Genomic DNA, 20,942 nt, shown 5'->3' on the forward strand with positions numbered 1-20,942 from the left:
AACGGTTAACCTAAGAGAGAAGGACTACCAAACACAAAATTAAACTTCTTCGCAAGAAAACAAGCTATAGTTATCAGCATAAACAAAAAGTGGTACATATTAGGAGCCCTTCCCCTACGTGTTCCAAACTCTCCACTGAAAGGAGCTAAAAGTCAATACAAGCTTTATGAAGCATCATTATCTTTCAAACATTTTCTTAATTTCAAGCATATTTTCAGCGCAAAACACTATACAACTTTAGATTTTGGAATCAGCACCTGATAAGGAATAGAGGAATGATAGTTGTTTGTGTTTTCATCTCACAATTAAGAAAGTCGCTATTTAACGGTTTTCTTCATTTTAAGCCCGTTTTTCCATTCATCACAACAAAACTATATATTTTCGGATACAAGAGGCAATACAAAATACAATAATGTCACGTTTGTGATTGAACTATCGATTTTTCAGAAATCGAAAAAACCAGCTAATTTTGAGTGAATTTTTTATATGCGAATTTGTAAGGTACCAAGCTGAAATGCAATCCTGTAGTCCGGACCTAGTCAAAGATCATGTAACAAAAATTTAAAACAAATAGAAAACAAGAAGGGCAAAGCCCATACGACTCACATGCTTTACACATTTTTCCTACCAAAATACATGTGACCTTGACCCAAGGTCAAGGTCATCCAAGGTCATGCAACACAAAGCTGTTAATTCAAGACATAGGAAGTACAATGGTGCTTATTGGCTCTTTCTACCATGAGATATGGTCACTTTTAGTGGTTCACTACCTTATTTTGGTCACATTTCATAAGGGTCAAAGTGACCTTGACCTTGATCATACGTGACCAACTGTGTCTCATGATGAAAGCATAACATGTGCCCCACATAATTTTTAAGTTTGAAACAGTTATCTTCCATAGTTCAGGGTCAAGGTCACTTCAAAATATGTATACAATCCAACTTTGAAGAGCTCCTGTGACCTTGACCTTGACGCAAGGTAAACCAAACTGGTATCAAAAGATGGGGCTTACTTTGCCCTATATATCATATATAGGTGAGGTATTGAATCTCAAAAACTTCAGAGAAAATGGGAAAAATGTGAAAAATAGTTGTTTTTTAGGCAACATTTATGGCCCCTGCGACCTTGACCTTGAAGCAAGGTCAAGATGCTATGTATGTTTTTTGGGGCCTTGTCATCATACACCATCTTGCCAAATTTGGTACTGATAGACTGAATAGTGTCCAAGAAATATCCAACGTTAAAGTTTTCCGGACGGACGTCCGGACGGACGGACGGACGACTCGGGCGAGTACATAGACTCACTTCTGCTTCGCATGTGAGTCAAAAACCCACTGTAGCCGTGAGAGTGCCGCCTCAACTTTTGCAAATGGTCAAATATGACGTCATTAAACAGCCCCATCCAAAATCGGCGAAAGAGGGTTCAAGCAAATGCTCTTAATAATGTCTGTACCAAGTTTCATCAGAATCCGTAAAGTAGTTGTTGAAAAAAGCTTTTCACACATAGACACACAGACACACATACATCGGGAGACAGACCTCGCTCCCCGCTCTTGTTAAGACATTCAGTCATTACGTACTACTTGACTGAATGTCAAAAAGTAAGTAAATTAGTCAATAATGCATCTACGGCACGACATTTAATTTGTGACCACAGATATTTGACATGGGGGGTGGCGGCGGTTTTATAACTAAAAGAGCTTACGACTTACCCCAACACCCCAACAATACCACTCGTCAAGCGCCTGTGTTTAAGACATCTCATACACGATACACAACACCACTTCTCTCTCATAAGTAAGCGCCCTAAATGCTCGCTGCCTCACTTGCTTTCTTTCTTTCTTTATTTGGTGCTTAACGTCGTTTTCAACCATTCAAGGTTATATCGCGACGGGGAAAGGGGGGAGATGGGATAGGGGAAAGGGGGGAGATGGGATAGAGCCACTTGTTAATTGTTTCTTGAACAAAAAGCACTAATCAAAAAATTGCTCCAGGGGCTTGCAACGTAGTACAATATATGACCTTACTGGGAGAATGCAAGTTTCCAGTACAAAGGACGTAACATTTCTTACATACTGCTTGACTAAAATCTTTACAAACATTGACTATATTCTATACAAGAAACACTTAACAAGGGTAAAAGGAGAAACAGAACCTGTTAGTCGCCTCTTACGACATGCTGGGGAGCATCGGGTAAATTCTTCCCCCTAAAGCCTCGGTCATACAGGCGACTCAGTCGTTGCGATTCAGTCTTGCGATTCAGTCTTTGGCCGATCGCACATCACATCGTAGGCCATTGACCCGTCACACGATGAACGATAGACGAACGACTGGCGAACGATAACTCCACGCGAGCGGGGCGGAAGTGATGTGTCATAGTGAACACGGCAAACGCGCTTTGCGAGAGCAGGCGCCAAATCTTCGAACGTCGCTCTACCTTTCTGAAAAATTCCTTTCAGCATTACGCCTTTGCAAGAAATAAAGTTCCCAGACAGCTGCAAATAAAGTAGATGTGTACTGCCGGGCAGTACATACCCCAAGCGAAGTCGTCCATCTGTGTGTACATGATTCTCTCTCTCTCTCTCTCTCTCTCTCTCTGTCTTAAAATGTGTCATCGATGACGTGTTTTCATACTTGCTAATGCGGCAGGCTAATCATGACGTCAAATTGAAACTTCTTGAAGTCTCTCAGAAAGGGACATGAAAACCATGTGGGGGTTACTGGTTTGGGCTGAAAAAAACCCCAACTCCACCTAAAATTCAAGCGCCTATGGGGCTGAATTATGCAGCATAAATTGTGAAACATCAGGATATCTCACACTTTCAATTCTGCCATCATGTCAAATCTGACAACAAACCTACCCACAAAATGTCATAAATATCGGTGTAGAATTGAGACTTAACGGTTTTTAACTGCCAAAAATAAGTTTTTTTGACTGGAATAGTTTGTCTTGAAATTCAGTTTGGGACAACGGACCCACCCACTAAATTTCATAAAGATAGGTGAAAATTTAAATGTAACGGTTTTTAACTGCCAAAATTATGTTTTTCTTCTGGAAAAGTATGGAGTGAAAATCAGTTGGGGACAACGAACCTACCCACAAAATTTCATAAATATCGATGAAGAATTGAGATTTAACGGTTTTTAACTGCCAAAAATAAGTTTTTTTGTCTGGAAAAGTATGTCTTAAAATTCAGTTTGGGACAACGGACCCACCCACTAAATTTCATAAAGATAGGTGAAGAATTGAAATTTAACGTTTTTTAACTGCCAAAATTATGTCTTTCTTCTGGAAAAGTATAGAGTGAAAATCAGTTGGGGACAACGAACCTACCCACAAAATTTCATAAATATCGGTGAAGAATTGAAATTTAACGGTTTTTAACTGCCAAAATTATGTTTTTCTTCTGGAAAAGTATGGAGTGAAAATAAGTTGGGGACAACAAACCTACCTTTAAAATTTCATAAGAATCAGTGAAGAAATAGGATTTAACGATTTTTTAACGGCCTTTAAATCATTGGTGATGTCATCATAACCCAGTCGTTGTAGTTGTCGTCGTAGTTGTTGGTGTTGTTGTTGTCATGTTCGTTGTCGTGATTGTTGTTGTTCTCGTGTTGTTGTTTTTGTTGTTGTTGTTGTTGTTGTTGTTGTTGTTGTTGTTGTTGTTGTTGTTGTCGTCGTCGTCGATGTCATTTGTTGTTGTTGTTGTTATCGTCGTCGTCGTCGTCATCGTCGTCGTTGTCAGAGGTTATTTCTAAAGATTTCATTGATAGTCTTTGTTCTCGTCACCAAGACTTGCTAAGAACAAGCTTGGAACAGCAAGAGTTCCAAGAACAAGATTAGAACAACTCATTACATCATTACCAGTACGTCATTTGTATTTAGAACACACTTTAGAAAAAAACTCTTCACCTACAAACCAGTCACCCTCACATGTCCGAGGTGTTTGTCTAAACCACTTACTGAAATGTTTTGAGGTTTAATGACCATACACATGTTGAACCGGTGAGTGTCTTCCGCTGCTTAATTCGCAAATAACTATTTTATTAAAGTCCGCTTGAAACGCTCAAAGATGAAATTCCATGTTAAAAAGTGACAAAAGTTTCACATTTTCCCGTTGTAACAGCTTCCGATGATATTATATGAAAATTCTGATCCTCTGAAAGGATTCCCCGAAACAAATCAGTTTGTACGCCTAATTTTAATAGAATTGTCCAAACAGTGTCGCTAATATTGTGCTAAAAGATGAATTCTAGAACAATGTCCAGACAGACACCACTTGGCAAACAAATTTTCAGTGCTGGGAGATGAAAAAAAAAAACTACCTCGCTACGCGCGGGCTCCGCCCGCGCTCCGCTTGGATTAAGTAGATGTGTACTGCCGGGCAGTACATACCCCAAGCGAAGTCGTCCATCTGTGTGTACATGATTCTCTCTCTCTCTCTCTCTCTCTCTCTCTCTCTCTCTCTCTCTCTCTCTCTCTCTCTCTCTCTCTCTCTCTCTCTCTCTCTCTGTCTTAAAATGTGTCATCGATGACGTGTTTTCATACTTGCTAATGCGGCAGGCTAATCATGACGTCAAATTGAAACTTCTTGAAGTCTCTCAGAAAGGGACATGAAAACCATGTGGGGGTTACTGGTTTGGGCTGAAAAAAAATCCAACTCCACCTAAAATTCAAGCGCCTATGGGGCTGAATTATGCAGCATAAATTGTGAAACATCAGGATATCTCACACTTTCAATTCTGCCATCATGTCAAATCTGACAACAAACCTACCCACAAAATGTCATAAATATCGGTGTAGAATTGAGACTTAACGGTTTTTAACTGCCAAAAATAAGTTTTTTTGACTGGAATAGTTTGTCTTGAAATTCAGTTTGGGACAACGGACCCACCCACTAAATTTCATAAAGATAGGTGAAAATTTAAATGTAACGGTTTTTAACTGCCAAAATTATGTTTTTCTTCTGGAAAAGTATGGAGTGAAAATCAGTTGGGGACAACGAACCTACCCACAAAATTTCATAAATATCGATGAAGAATTGAGATTTAACGGTTTTTAACTGCCAAAAATAAGGTTTTTTGTCTGGAAAAGTATGTCTTAAAATTCAGTTTGGGACAACGGACCCACCCACTAAATTTCATAAAGATAGGTGAAGAATTGAAATTTAACGTTTTTTAACTGCCAAAATTATGTCTTTCTTCTGGAAAAGTATAGAGTGAAAATCAGTTGGGGACAACGAACCTACCCACAAAATTTCATAAATATCGGTGAAGAATTGAAATTTAACGGTTTTTAACTGCCAAAATTATGTTTTTCTTCTGGAAAAGTATGGAGTGAAAATAAGTTGGGGACAACAAACCTACCTTTAAAATTTCATAAGAATCAGTGAAGAAATAGGATTTAACGATTTTTTAACAGCCTTGACACTGAACATTTGATAAATCATTGGTGATGTCATCATAACCCAGTCGTTGTAGTTGTCGTCGTAGTTGTTGGTGTTGTTGTTGTCATGTTCGTTGTCGTGATTGTTGTTGTTCTCGTGTTGTTGTTTTTGTTGTTGTTGTTGTTGTTGTTGTTGTTGTTGTTGTTGTTGTTGTTGTTGTCGTCGTCGTCGTCGATGTCATTTGTTGTTGTTGTTGTTATCGTCGTCGTCGTCGTCATCGTCGTCGTTGTCAGAGGTTATTTCTAAAGATTTCATTGATAGTCTTTGTTCTCGTCACCAAGACTTGCTAAGAACAAGCTTGGAACAGCAAGAGTTCCAAGAACAAGATTAGAACAACTCATTACATCATTACCAGTACGTCATTTGTATTTAGAACACACTTTAGAAAAAAACTCTTCACCTACAAACCAGTCACCCTCACATGTCCGAGGTGTTTGTCTAAACCACTTACTGAAATGTTTTGAGGTTTAATGACCATACACATGTTGAACCGGTGAGTGTCTTCCGCTGCTTAATTCGCAAATAACTATTTTATTAAAGTCCGCTTGAAACGCTCAAAGATGAAATTCCATGTTAAAAAGTGACAAAAGTTTCACATTTTCCCGTTGTAACAGCTTCCGATGATATTATATGAAAATTCTGATCCTCTGAGAGGATTCCCCGAAACAAAATCAGTTTGTACGCCTAATTTTAATAGAATTGTCCAAACAGTGTCGCTAATATTGTGCTAAAAGATGAATTCTAGAACAATGTCCAGACAGACACCACTTGGCAAAAAAATTTTCAGTGCTGGGAGATGAAAAAAAAAACTACCTCGCTACGCGCGGGCTCCGCCCGCGCTCCGCTTGGATTAAGTAGATGTGTACTGCCGGGCAGTACATACCCCAAGCGAAGTCGTCCATCTGTGTGTACATGATTCTCTCTCTCTCTCTCTCTCTCTCTCTCTCTCTCTCTCTCTCTCTCTCTCTCTCTCTCTCTCTCTCTCTCTCTCTCTCTCTCTCTGTCTTAAAATGTGTCATCGATGACGTGTTTTCATACTTGCTAATGCGGCAGGCTAATCATGACGTCAAATTGAAACTTCTTGAAGTCTCTCAGAAAGGGACATGAAAACCATGTGGGGGTTACTGGTTTGGGCTGAAAAAAAATCCAACTCCACCTAAAATTCAAGCGCCTATGGGGCTGAATTATGCAGCATAAATTGTGAAACATCAGGATATCTCACACTTTCAATTCTGCCATCATGTCAAATCTGACAACAAACCTACCCACAAAATGTCATAAATATCGGTGTAGAATTGAGACTTAACGGTTTTTAACTGCCAAAAATAAGTTTTTTTGACTGGAATAGTTTGTCTTGAAATTCAGTTTGGGACAACGGACCCACCCACTAAATTTCATAAAGATAGGTGAAAATTTAAATGTAACGGTTTTTAACTGCCAAAATTATGTTTTTCTTCTGGAAAAGTATGGAGTGAAAATCAGTTGGGGACAACGAACCTACCCACAAAATTTCATAAATATCGATGAAGAATTGAGATTTAACGGTTTTTAACTGCCAAAAATAAGGGTTTTTGTCTGGAAAAGTATGTCTTAAAATTCAGTTTGGGACAACGGACCCACCCACTAAATTTCATAAAGATAGGTGAAGAATTGAAATTTAACGTTTTTTAACTGCCAAAATTATGTCTTTCTTCTGGAAAAGTATAGAGTGAAAATCAGTTGGGGACAACGAACCTACCCACAAAATTTCATAAATATCGGTGAAGAATTGAAATTTAACGGTTTTTAACTGCCAAAATTATGTTTTTCTTCTGGAAAAGTATGGAGTGAAAATAAGTTGGGGACAACAAACCTACCTTTAAAATTTCATAAGAATCAGTGAAGAAATAGGATTTAACGATTTTTTAACAGCCTTGACACTGAACATTTGATAAATCATTGGTGATGTCATCATAACCCAGTCGTTGTAGTTGTCGTCGTAGTTGTTGGTGTTGTTGTTGTCATGTTCGTTGTCGTGATTGTTGTTGTTCTCGTGTTGTTGTTTTTGTTGTTGTTGTTGTTGTTGTTGTTGTTGTTGTCGTCGTCGTCGTCGATGTCATTTGTTGTTGTTGTTGTTATCGTCGTCGTCGTCGTCATCGTCGTCGTTGTCAGAGGTTATTTCTAAAGATTTCATTGATAGTCTTTGTTCTCGTCACCAAGACTTGCTAAGAACAAGCTTGGAACAGCAAGAGTTCCAAGAACAAGATTAGAACAACTCATTACATCATTACCAGTACGTCATTTGTATTTAGAACACACTTTAGAAAAAAACTCTTCACCTACAAACCAGTCACCCTCACATGTCCGAGGTGTTTGTCTAAACCACTTACTGAAATGTTTTGAGGTTTAATGACCATACACATGTTGAACCGGTGAGTGTCTTCCGCTGCTTAATTCGCAAATAACTATTTTATTAAAGTCCGCTTGAAACGCTCAAAGATGAAAATCCATGTTAAAAAGTGACAAAAGTTTCACATTTTCCCGTTGTAACAGCTTCCGATGATATTATATGAAAATTCTGATCCTCTGAGAGGATTCCCCGAAACAAAATCAGTTTGTACGCCTAATTTTAATAGAATTGTCCAAACAGTGTCGCTAATATTGTGCTAAAAGATGAATTCTAGAACAATGTCCAGACAGACACCACTTGGCAAAAAAATTTTCAGTGCTGGGAGATGAAAAAAAAAACTACCTCGCTACGCGCGGGCTCCGCCCGCGCTCCGCTTGGATTAAGTAGATGTGTACTGCCGGGCAGTACATACCCCAAGCGAAGTCGTCCATCTGTGTGTACATGATTCTCTCTCTCTCTCTCTCTCTCTCTCTCTCTCTCTCTCTCTCTCTCTCTCTCTCTCTCTCTCTCTCTCTCTCTCTCTCTCTCTGTCTTAAAATGTGTCATCGATGACGTGTTTTCATACTTGCTAATGCGGCAGGCTAATCATGACGTCAAATTGAAACTTCTTGAAGTCTCTCAGAAAGGGACATGAAAACCATGTGGGGGTTACTGGTTTGGGCTGAAAAAAAATCCAACTCCACCTAAAATTCAAGCGCCTATGGGGCTGAATTATGCAGCATAAATTGTGAAACATCAGGATATCTCACACTTTCAATTCTGCCATCATGTCAAATCTGACAACAAACCTACCCACAAAATGTCATAAATATCGGTGTAGAATTGAGACTTAACGGTTTTTAACTGCCAAAAATAAGTTTTTTTGACTGGAATAGTTTGTCTTGAAATTCAGTTTGGGACAACGGACCCACCCACTAAATTTCATAAAGATAGGTGAAAATTTAAATGTAACGGTTTTTAACTGCCAAAATTATGTTTTTCTTCTGGAAAAGTATGGAGTGAAAATCAGTTGGGGACAACGAACCTACCCACAAAATTTCATAAATATCGATGAAGAATTGAGATTTAACGGTTTTTAACTGCCAAAAATAAGGGTTTTTGTCTGGAAAAGTATGTCTTAAAATTCAGTTTGGGACAACGGACCCACCCACTAAATTTCATAAAGATAGGTGAAGAATTGAAATTTAACGTTTTTTAACTGCCAAAATTATGTCTTTCTTCTGGAAAAGTATAGAGTGAAAATCAGTTGGGGACAACGAACCTACCCACAAAATTTCATAAATATCGGTGAAGAATTGAAATTTAACGGTTTTTAACTGCCAAAATTATGTTTTTCTTCTGGAAAAGTATGGAGTGAAAATAAGTTGGGGACAACAAACCTACCTTTAAAATTTCATAAGAATCAGTGAAGAAATAGGATTTAACGATTTTTTAACAGCCTTGACACTGAACATTTGATAAATCATTGGTGATGTCATCATAACCCAGTCGTTGTAGTTGTCGTCGTAGTTGTTGGTGTTGTTGTTGTCATGTTCGTTGTCGTGATTGTTGTTGTTCTCGTGTTGTTGTTTTTGTTGTTGTTGTTGTTGTTGTTGTTGTTGTTGTCGTCGTCGTCGTCGATGTCATTTGTTGTTGTTGTTGTTATCGTCGTCGTCGTCGTCATCGTCGTCGTTGTCAGAGGTTATTTCTAAAGATTTCATTGATAGTCTTTGTTCTCGTCACCAAGACTTGCTAAGAACAAGCTTGGAACAGCAAGAGTTCCAAGAACAAGATTAGAACAACTCATTACATCATTACCAGTACGTCATTTGTATTTAGAACACACTTTAGAAAAAAACTCTTCACCTACAAACCAGTCACCCTCACATGTCCGAGGTGTTTGTCTAAACCACTTACTGAAATGTTTTGAGGTTTAATGACCATACACATGTTGAACCGGTGAGTGTCTTCCGCTGCTTAATTCGCAAATAACTATTTTATTAAAGTCCGCTTGAAACGCTCAAAGATGAAAATCCATGTTAAAAAGTGACAAAAGTTTCACATTTTCCCGTTGTAACAGCTTCCGATGATATTATATGAAAATTCTGATCCTCTGAGAGGATTCCCCGAAACAAAATCAGTTTGTACGCCTAATTTTAATAGAATTGTCCAAACAGTGTCGCTAATATTGTGCTAAAAGATGAATTCTAGAACAATGTCCAGACAGACACCACTTGGCAAAAAAATTTTCAGTGCTGGGAGATGAAAAAAAAAACTACCTCGCTACGCGCGGGCTCCGCCCGCGCTCCGCTTGGATAATGTTTTCCGACCGCTGTACACGCCTAAAACGTCTCCTTTATATCTGAGTAAAAAACTGTTCTTCCAAAAAGTTTTGAATCGACGAAGAGACGCTGTACGCCACTGTCCGCCATTATTTTACGTCACGGCGTCAAGGCCGCAGCAACGCGTTCTGATTGGCTCTGTTGGCTCTGCCCCTGCGATTGACCGACGACTGGATCGCAGGAATAGAACATGTTCTAAACCTCAAAGCTACGAGGGAATCGCATGAGACTGAGTCGCAGACTTGTCGTAGCTGTTTTCTACGACTGAGTCGGCTGTGTAACAGGGTAAATCGCGCGACTCAGTCGCATGTGTGACAGCCCTCTAACCCGCGGGGGGTCTCACTTGCTTAAGATTCTCATTTCAAGTCTCTCTTACCCTAACAGATCTAGAGAGAAGTATATTCTGCTGACAGTGGCAATGAGCATGACAATGACAATTCTTTAATTTGATTCCCAGTGAGCAAATTCTCAATGGATACCCTGGCTACATTAGCTCGTTCGATCCCAATTCCAGACCAGTCCGGCCAGGCTGGTAAAGTGAGTTGGCGCATTACTAAGTGAGTGGAAATACTGTTGGAATTCCTGTAATCGGGAGCGACGTTTGTGTGTGTGTGTGTGTGTGTGTGTGTGTGTGTGTGTGTGTGTGTGTGTGTGTGTGTGTTTGCGTATGTGTGCGTATGCGTGTGTGTGTGATTGCGTGAGTGTGTGTGTTTGGGCGTTCGCGCGCTTGAGTGAGTGAGTGAGTGAGTGAGTGTGTGTGTGTGTGTGTGTGTGTGTGTGTGTGTGTGTGTGTGTGTATGTGGGTGTGGGTGTGTGTACTTGTATTTGTTAGTGGGTTTATGTGTGTGTGTGCTCATGTGCGTGTGTACGCGTATGTGTGTACGCGCCCCTGTGTGTGTATTCATCACTATAAGGGTGTGTATGTATGTGTGTGCGAACATGTGTGTGTGTGTATTTATGTGTGTGCAAACATGAGTGTGTGTGTGTGTGTGTGTGTGTGTGTGTGTGTGTGTGTGTGTGTGTGTGTGTGTCTGTGTTCTTTTGCCCCCTGTAATCGTGCGTGCATGCATGTGTCTATCTGCCTTTTTACCTCTCTGTGTTTCACGTGCAGCATCGTTGTCAGAGACTTCACGAAACCCAGCAGCAAGGTGGAGCTGATCAACAACGGCAGGGGATTGAGGTGGACAGCAACCAACGCTGGTGTTAAGCTTCACTGCGACTGGTGGGCCAGATACAAGAACTGGCTGTGAGTGGACTGTGTCCGGTGTAACTGACGATCTCCCAACACACACAAGCACGCATACCCCCTCCACACACACACACACACACACAAACTTTGACTCACACACACACAAACTCTCTCTCTCACACGGTATGGAACAAATCCTACAACACACACACACACACACACACACACACACACACACACACACACACACACACACACACACACACACACACACAGGGAGTTGAACAGACAATCCGATCATGGCCACTGGAACGAAGACAAATTTAACGTGAGAGTGTGTCAGTCCTTCGTGTTGAATATTGGCTATAGGTTTATGGTTTTTTTTTCTCGAAAATAGATGTCAATTTGAACCAAGCTAGGACTAGCACCTACCGTACATGAGACAATGACAAAAGGTCACAGAATCCTGTTCGTGTCACACATAACAATATCAGACGGGCGCAGTTGCGTGGTGGTAAGACGTCGGCCTCCTAATCGGGAGGTCGTGAGTTCGAATCCCGGTCGCTGCCGCCTGGTGGGTTAAGGGTGGAGATTCTTCCGATCTCCCAGGTCAACTTATGCTAGTGACTTAACCCCCTTCGTGTGTACACGCAAGCACAAGACCAAGTGCGCACGGAAAAGATCCTGTAATCCATGTCAGAGTTCCGTGGGTTATAGAAACACGAAAATACCCAGCATGCCTCCCCCGAAATCGGCGTATGCTGCCTGAATGGCGGTGTGAAAACGGTCATACACGTAAAAATCCACTCGTGCTAAAAACATGAGTGAATGTGGGAGTCTAAGCCCATGAACGAAGAAGAAGAAAATGGAATGGAAGAGTCGGCACAAGAAGTGTAACACGATGTGCATTTTCTGTCTCATTCACGTCCAGCCTGCGAACGACAAAGTCCGGCAGTTTGGATGCTTCGGCCAGTGGGGTCAGTTTCAGCGTGACGGTCAATCTTGGTGAGTGTAATTGACGGCACACTGACCTAAACGATCATGGTCATCACTACAGATATGTACAGGCATTAAAGTGGAAACCCTCTCATTTTGTGCAGATAGCAAAAATTAATAGATATTTAAACTTTTGCATTTTTTTAGATCGTTGTCACAGTGATGCTAGTTTTACGTTATTGTAGGTTATAATCATTGTAATGGTGGTTTTACATTATCTTAAATTGTTAACATTATAACAATGGTTTTACGTTGTATTCATTGTAATTATGACAATGATAGCTGAAAGATTTGAGTTATTTAGAATTATATCATAACAGGACTCGACTCCAGAAATAGACCGGTCGTGATAATGCTGATGGTAGCAAGGACCAAGGCAAGATAAGATAACTCTAATCTACGTCCCCAAAAATTGCCAAAACATGGGGTAAGGGCATGGTCAAAATAATGGGGTTGCAAAAATGTTGATAAGATCTTTCCCAGGGGCTACATTGGCATATTATGCATCAAAACACCAAGAAGAAACGTAGATTTCAAAGGTGCACTTGGTTTGGGGTTCAAAAACTCAATATTGACGTGAATAGACGGAAATTCAAAAGTTTCAATGGTATTATCTTCTCTTGTTAGATCGTGCACTATTGCAATAGTAATATCACAATGGTATTTGGAGTCTCAACAATTAAGGCAATCAATAACAAGAAGGGCAAAGCCCATACGACTCACATGCTTGACCTTGACCTTTACATGACCTTGACCTTCAGCTAAACCTAGCAATGACATCATACACTAAGAACTGCTTTACACATTTTTCCTACCAAAATACATGTGAGGTCAAGGTCATGCAACACAAAGCTGTTAATTCAAGACATAGGAAGTACAATGGTGCTTATTGGCTCTTTCTACCATGAGATATGGTCACTTTTAGTGGTTCACTACCTTATTTTGGTCACATTTCATAAGGGTCAAAGTGACCTTGACCTTGATCATATGTGACCAAATGTGTCTCATGATGAAAGCATAACATGTGCCCCACATAATTTTTAAGTTTGAAACAAGTTATCTTCCATAGTTCAGGGTCAAGGTCACTTCAAAATATGTATACAATCCAACTTTGAAGAGCTCCTGTGACCTTGACCTTGAAGCAAGGTAAACCAAACTGGTATCAAAAGATGGGGCTTACTTTGCCCTATATATCATATATAGGTGAGGTATTAAATCTCAAAAACTTCAGAGAAAATGGGAAAAATGGGAAAAATAGCTGTTGTTTAGACAACATTTATGGCCCCTGCGACCTTGACCTTGAAGCAAGGTCAAGATGCTATGTATGTTTTTTGGGGCCTTGTCATCATACACCATCGTGCCAAATTTGGTACTGATAGACTGAATAGTGTCCAAGAAATATCCAACGTTAAAGTTTTCCGGACTGCCGGATGGACGGCCGGACGGACGGACAGACGACTCGGGTGAGTACATAGACTCACTTTTGCTTCGCATGTGAGTCAAAAATGAGAAATTAGATCGTGCAAAATTCATTTTGAGGAAAGTAAAACAGGTAACTGTCCGAATCCCCGAGTCATGACGAACATTCCCGAACATCGCCGAGTTGCCTGGTGATAGACCTTGTCGGCATTGTTTGATTCCCGATGATCAATTTTTACAAGCATAGGTAAATTCTTCTTCTTCTTCGTCGTTCGCTCAGACAGCAACTCCGGAGGCCCTGATGAAGGCTGCTGTACGCCGGAGGCTCTCCATGGGTCCATAGAGTTTGTCCCTCATCGGTGTGTCAGCAGGCCAGGTCTCTGCTCGCAAGTTTTGGTGTGTTGGACAGTCCTGCAGGAAGTGTTCCACTGTCATTGGAGATGTGCCACAGGGGCACGATGCAGAATCACCAATGTGGAATTTGGTATACAGGGGGTGTTTGAGTCTGCAATGGCCTGTTCTCAGTCTCACAATGACCAGTTGGTCATCTCTGGGTAGGAGGTAGTAGGCATCCTTTTTGTTGTAGTCTGGGTGTTGGTGGAGCCATCTTCTCTTCTGCTTCTCTTTGACTATAGTCTTGGCCTCTTCATAGGTGACTTCTTGTTCATCCTGTGGGAGCTGTCCACCTTCTTTTGCCAGTCGGTCAGCTTCCTCATTGCCCTGTATGTTGCAGTGTGATGGAATCCACTGGATGACTGTTTGCTCAGTGGATTGCTGTAAGTTGTTCAGTGCAGAGGAAGCATAGGTAAATGAAGAATGCCACAAAACTTTGTCTTCTTCTGAGACAGCGTTTTGGGCCACCGCTGCTTCCAAAACTGGTAAACAAGTCTATCATGCATGACGCAACAGTTTGGCGTCATCGGTGTAATGACGTAATGCTATGCGAGTGACATCATCTTCTTCTGGTCAGGCAAAAAGTGAAAGTAGATCTTGTGTATTTCCGCATTAGTGATATTTTAGGGCAGTGTTCGGGGCTTTTTCGGCATATTTTCTGACTTCTAAAAGATCATAGAACATATGACTAAGTGCCAAAAGGTGCGCACGAAAAGCGGACAAAGGGGCTAAAAAATAAAAGTTGACAAACACGACTGATATTGTGATTTTTGTTAAGACAACAGATGCTGGAACCCAATTACGAAAAGAAAAGATAAATTTACCCAAATGATTTTACAAATAACGATAATTTTGTTCGTTATATCATTCAAAACGGCACTGAGTCATAGCATTAAGGTTATCTCGCACGTTTTTAAAGCTAGGGCTTTGAAACTTGGCACACAACCAAAGTATAATGACCTCCAGGTATGGTGCACATCACATTAAACAACATTGAATTTCAAGGTCACAGCGAGGTTAAATTTCCTTTGCAAACTGGAAAATTGTCGTTGTCACGTCTTACATGTTTTAATACTAGATCAGGTAGACTTTACATACTTCACATACTTTCAGCATTTTTATAAAACCTCATTAAAAGTGACCTGCTGGTTAATCTTTGTCAAAGTTCAAGGTCACAGCGGGGTCACATCTGGTCCAAATGTGGAATATTTTCAATTTATTCAGCGCGTTTATAGCACGAGCTTTGAAAATACACACAGTTCTAGTGTATAATGTTCACACACGATTAAAGTCTGGTTGAAAAAGTCAAGGTCACAGCAGGGTCGCGTTGAGGTCAAACATATACATTTTTCAATGAGGTTTTCTCATATGTTTTTGAAGCTAGGGCCTTGAAACTTGGCACACTACGCAAGTTAAATTAAACCTCATCAAATTCCAAGGTCACAGTAAGGTTAAAGATCCTTTAAGGATATTTTCTAAAAAAAGTGACCTGCTGGTTAATCTTTGTCAAAGTTCAAGGTCACAGCAGTGCCATCTGGCTTAAACTTTGAAAAATTGTCAATTTCTTCAACTAGTTTTATAGTGTTTGAAGTCATTCACACATGATGAAAGTCTGGTTGATAAAATCAAACGTCAAGGTCGCAGCGGGGTCGCATTGAAGTCAGACACATACAATTGTCATTTTCACGAACGCCTTTTAAGCAACACCTTTGAAACTTCACACATTCCAAAGTTTTGATGTTGTTTGGTTATAATCAAAGTGTGGTCAATTTCCATGATTGAGAGCATTCAGAGGGGTCAAGTTGAGGTCACACAAAAAGTGATAATCTTTATAAGACTCACGTTTGCTGCTATTGCTCACTTGACATTGGTGAAAGTGCTTATTTTATAATTGTTGATCTTGATGTTTTGACCAATTAATATTACCAGGATCAACCATACCAGATTTCAAAGTCCAGAAGTTGTCAAACCTCAAACCTGTTGGAAGTTTCAAAGATTTAAGCATCAACAAATTTCTATTTGATTTGACCTTAAATAACAGATTTGACCTTAAATCTTAAAACAGATCAACCAGACTTTGGTTTTATATAAATTGAAGTTCAATACAATTTCCTTTTTTTTTACCCACACGAGACCCTGCTATGACCTTCACATTTCTCAAGGATCAACCTTGAATTCTCCATGTTGAACAATCATTAAGCAAAAGCGTTGTTTGAAGTTTGAAGGTTCTAGCTTCAAAAATCTCTGAAAAAATATGTTTCATCCGTTTTCTGAACCACATGTGACCCAGCCGTGACCTTGAAATCTGACAAGGGTCAACAAGACTTTTACCATGCATGGGGGCGATTAAACCCCAAATGTGTGTGAAGTTTCAAGGTTTCAACTTAAAAAACGTCTGAGAAAAATATACATTTTCCTTTTTGGACAATGTGTTGCACGCAAGACAACACGACAAACGCTCGTGTTATCATTCTTTTACTTTAAGGTCGACTTGCGTGCCCGCTCTTTCGCTAATCTCAATTAAAATTCATCTTGGAAGTTCGGTTTTATTACGCTTTTAATTAAGAAGATTAAACTAAGACAACAAATAGTTAGTTTTACCCATTAAACTCGATAAGGTAGTGACATTTTATGTTGAACGCAAGATGGTGTCGCACGCAAGATCTGAAAAGATGTTGACGACATAATTTCAACACTTGATAGCGCATTCGTGGTTCGTGATTTCTTCACAAATTTTGAACACAGAATGTGTCACATGGTTCCGTAGATGAAGTAGATCTTTGTACATGTAAATTTTGTTTTTAAAAGAAAATAACCGTTAATTACTGAACATTTTGTCGCACGCAAGATATGACGAAATTTTCAAATCGTTTTCAAAAATGCTGTTCAAAAGTTCTGCAGTCTTTGCTGGATTACTTGAAAGACAGCAGTTTGATACACCGTTATCGCTTGACGTGTCGACATCAATTCCAGAGTTTTTGAAAAAGAAATTTAGTAAATATCTGCGATTGAAAAATGTATGCCGTGATGACGACACATCTTGCGTGCGACACCTTAAAATTCGGTTATCGAAAAAAAAAAATTCTCTCGAGATTTAGATTTGACGTTTGGTCTCGTCTGTAAAGCGATGTTTCAGGCATTCAATCAAACTAAATGCAATTCATTTGTGCTTCTTGTTATTTTTCTGTGGCATATTCAAAACACGAGGTATCACGATGTCCGTTTTCAGATGGCCGGTTTTGGCGTTATTTTTGACTTTAAACAAAGATAACTTCAAAACCGTTCAAGTCAGACACACGAAATTATGTCCACTATCTCTTCGCACATTCATCCACACACACACCAATTTTCAGCAGACACACGTTTTTAGAAACATTTTTATTGTAAAACAAAGTCGTCTTCTGTTCTGTGAGCACCTTTTGGCACTTAGTCATATATGCATTTGTACCATAAACATTTGCTACAGAGAACGGGTTTATGGCACTTTAAATTGCCTTTGATGAAAGGGACCGTCTCTGATGTAACAGTGAAATACTGGCATTCATACAACATACGGGTCATACATACAATTATTTTCTTCATTGTAATAGTTTTTTTTGAAATATAACCTCTTTTCGTACACAGAATAATATGATAAACTTTGTTCATAATTTTCATGATTTTGTTTTAACAATTCTACATTTGAATGGGGGGGGGGGGGGGGTGGGGTGGGGGGTCCCACTTTTGACAAAACGTGTCCGAGTGGTGTGGGCACCCTACCTATTTAAAATCATCACAACAAATCCATTTTTAGATGCAATTTGAAAAAATAAAATAAATTCTGGCGTCTGAAATCCCAGAGAATAGATCCGCATTAAAAACAAATGTAATCTCAAAAAGTAAAAATTGGTTTGTCTATGCTACTGATGGTTTTAATATTATTTTGATTTGTTTCACATTCTCACAGGGCGTGATTCCAACGGTCAAGCTTTTGTCAGGCCAGCGGGCTGTACGAGCAGTGTGGGCAACATTGACTTTGACCTCCACGGTGGCGGATGGCTGGTCAGTCTCGCCAACTGGCTCTTAAATTTCGAACGCAAAGCAGAAGAGAAGGTGAAGGGTTTGCTCCCCGCGAAGCTGTGCACCGCCCTCAACTCCGCCATCACCAGTCTCAACACCAAGGCTAAGAAAGAGCTCAACAGCATCCTAGGTCAGTCATGTTTGTGTGTGTCATTGTGCTGTTTTGCTGTATCTCTGGTATCATAAACAAACATCAACAGAACTTGTATTGGCAGCTTTCCTAGCAGAATGTGTCCCAAAAGGAGGTCACTCACTGCAAAAATACAAGACATAAACACTTTGTGCATCACCATAACAGCTACAAAATCTGTAGTCAAGAAACTTTTTCCACAAGTGTTTTTCACTTATCGAACTGTTCTATATTCCCACTTTCGGCTCAGAATAACGGCATTACAAAGGCGTAGTAATAAAAGTTGCGCTAACGTATCTCCACCGTCCGTGGTCAAAACTCAAAAGTAATGAAAAACAAAAGTTAAGAATTTATTCCTTGAAAAATACCATATACCAATCATTGTTTAACATCTTCAGAATAGTTATACTGCTAATGGGGTCAAGTTCGGTTCATCTATTATAAGAAAATCAAAATTAGGGAGTTATACTATAGCCTGTTGTAATCAAATACGCCGTTTATGATCTTCGATTGCTTTGGTTGGTTGGTTGGTTGGCTGGTTTGCCTGTTTGCTTGTACATGTATCATGTGTTGCTGTTCTTTCTTCAGGGTTTGGTATGCACGTTTGGGCGTTTGATGCTTTATTTAAGAAACATTTTCTTTGGTTGTTTTTGCGCATTTAAGGGCAGGAGCTACCTTCAAATACAAGTCATTTGACCACAGCATTCATGAAACAGAACTGTTTGTGTTAAAATTCGGTGTGCTTTTGCTTCAATGTATGTAGAGTAATAGTATACGATCAAAAACAAAATTGCTCTTAGATTGACTTTAAAGGTGGTCGCCTACATTTTTGCTTTTTTTTCAATAATCTTATGGTTAGATTTCGCTAAAAAATTATGTCAGATGATGAATGAACCATGGGGAAAAAGTTATAGAAAAAAAAAATATGTAAAAAAATATTTTATTTTTGGGTAGCGTGACTCACGCTTCCAATATTTTGTTTTCTGTTTGCTGAGAACATGTGCTTTTCCGAAAAATACTGACCAATCAAATTCATGTCACTATGCTTATAGCCACGCCCAAACAAGTGCAGCAACAGTTTGACACTGGAGCGCTGTCCACGCTTTTTTTTAAAACGCACGAAATGCACGGGATTTGAGAGGAGTTTTGCGCTTGGCATTTTCCAAATAAGGATATCCTACTATGAGTACTACGCTGGAATACTACAATGAATTTTCAAACGGCTACACTGGCTTCGTCTTTCCTGATCGAAAGGGGGTGTATTGTTGATAATTGTAGATAATAGACTCTGCATTTTAATGGTCAAATGGCGATTTCGGTATAAAAATGTAGACAAGGACCTTTAACAAAAATTATTAAATGAAATATAAGCGAAGCGTTGAATCGAAACATGTTAGTTCACGGATGACAAGATAATTTCAACACTTTTCATCAGCATGATTTGAACTTTTGCAGAATTGTTTTAGACATGCTGATAAATGATTTGTTCGATCGGATAAGCTCTAGGAAAAAAAGTTAAAGAGATACACATGAATGCCGTGGTCAAATGACTTGAACAGAAAAACGGTGTATTTGAAGGTAGCTCCTGCCCTTCATGCTCTATTCAAGCGTCTTTTCTGTGCTAGTTTGCGCGTTTCATTCCATGTTTCAAAAACCTTTGTTTGTGTGTCTGTATAATTAGAAGAACCTATCTTGGTTTTGTGTTACCTACCATGCCGTTTTAACCGTTAAAGGCAATGCTCTGTGTTGTTTTCAGACAGACGTTGAGGACGTTTAAAGGAAGCAGTGTCCACTTGTGGCAGGCTGACATCTCAAGGCTTTGCAAAGTTAATTTTAGTGAAAAGATATAAAACCAACAATTAAGAAATAAAGCAAGAGAAAAAGATAGCGTCTCTGTGTGTCTGTGTGTGTGTCTGTGTGTGTGTGTGTGTCTGTGTGCGTGTGTGTGTCTGTGTGCGTGTGTGTCCGTGTGTGTGTCTGTGTCTGTGTGTCTATGTGCGTGTGTGTCTGTATGTGTGTCTGTGTGTCTGTCTGTGTGTCTGTGTATCTGTCTGTGTGTGTGTGTGTGTGTGTGTCTGTCTGTGTGCGTCTGTGTGTCTGTCTGTGTGTCTGTGTGTCTGTCCGTCTGTGTCTGTGTCTGTGTGTGTGTCTGTGTCTGTGTGTGTGTGTGTGTCTGTGTCTGTCTGTGTGTCTGTCTGTGTGTGTATGTCTGTCTGTCTATCCTTGTCACCGTCTCTATGCCTTTATCGATCTAGCTCTTCCCGTGTGTGTGTGTGCGTACGCACGTGTGCCTGTGTGTTCGTGTACGTGCGTGTGTGTGTGTGTGTGTTCGTGTGTGTGCGTGTGTGTGTGTGTGTGTGTGTGTGTGTGTGTATACGTGCGCGCGAGCACGCGATGAGACAATCCGTCTTTCAATGCATTGCACGTCAACTTGTACTGTTCTCGCCACTGACAGCCCACTTCACAGCCGAGTATTCACATACAAATGCTACCTTGTTAACCCGTGATTTGTAAAAATATAAAAACATTTTTACAAATTTCGTCGAACCTAAAACCGCGATTTGTACAAATGTAAAAAAATCGCATTCCACAAAGTAA

General features: G+C 39.8%; 1 protein-coding gene across 3 annotated transcripts in view; it reads left to right on the forward strand.

The window, feature by feature from the left end:
* Positions 1-20,942, forward strand: part of LOC138962991 (lipopolysaccharide-binding protein-like) — a 53,373-nt gene that overhangs the window by 15,623 nt on the left and 16,808 nt on the right. For 2 of the 3 annotated variants that reach the window (XM_070334968.1, XM_070334974.1), the window contains exons 3-6: positions 10,616-10,715; positions 11,270-11,404; positions 12,279-12,352; positions 18,102-18,344. In XM_070334968.1, the coding sequence (XP_070191069.1) occupies positions 10,616-10,715; positions 11,270-11,404; positions 12,279-12,352; positions 18,102-18,344 (552 nt within the window). Of the gene's footprint in view, positions 1-10,615; positions 10,716-11,269; positions 11,405-12,278; positions 12,353-18,101; positions 18,345-20,100; positions 20,230-20,942 lie in introns of those variants that run through there. The other variant, XM_070334980.1, reaches the window with a different exon arrangement.

Source organism: Littorina saxatilis, linkage group LG1, assembly GCF_037325665.1.
Source record: "Littorina saxatilis isolate snail1 linkage group LG1, US_GU_Lsax_2.0, whole genome shotgun sequence".
In the NCBI taxonomy this organism is placed as follows: domain Eukaryota; kingdom Metazoa; phylum Mollusca; class Gastropoda; order Littorinimorpha; family Littorinidae; genus Littorina; species Littorina saxatilis.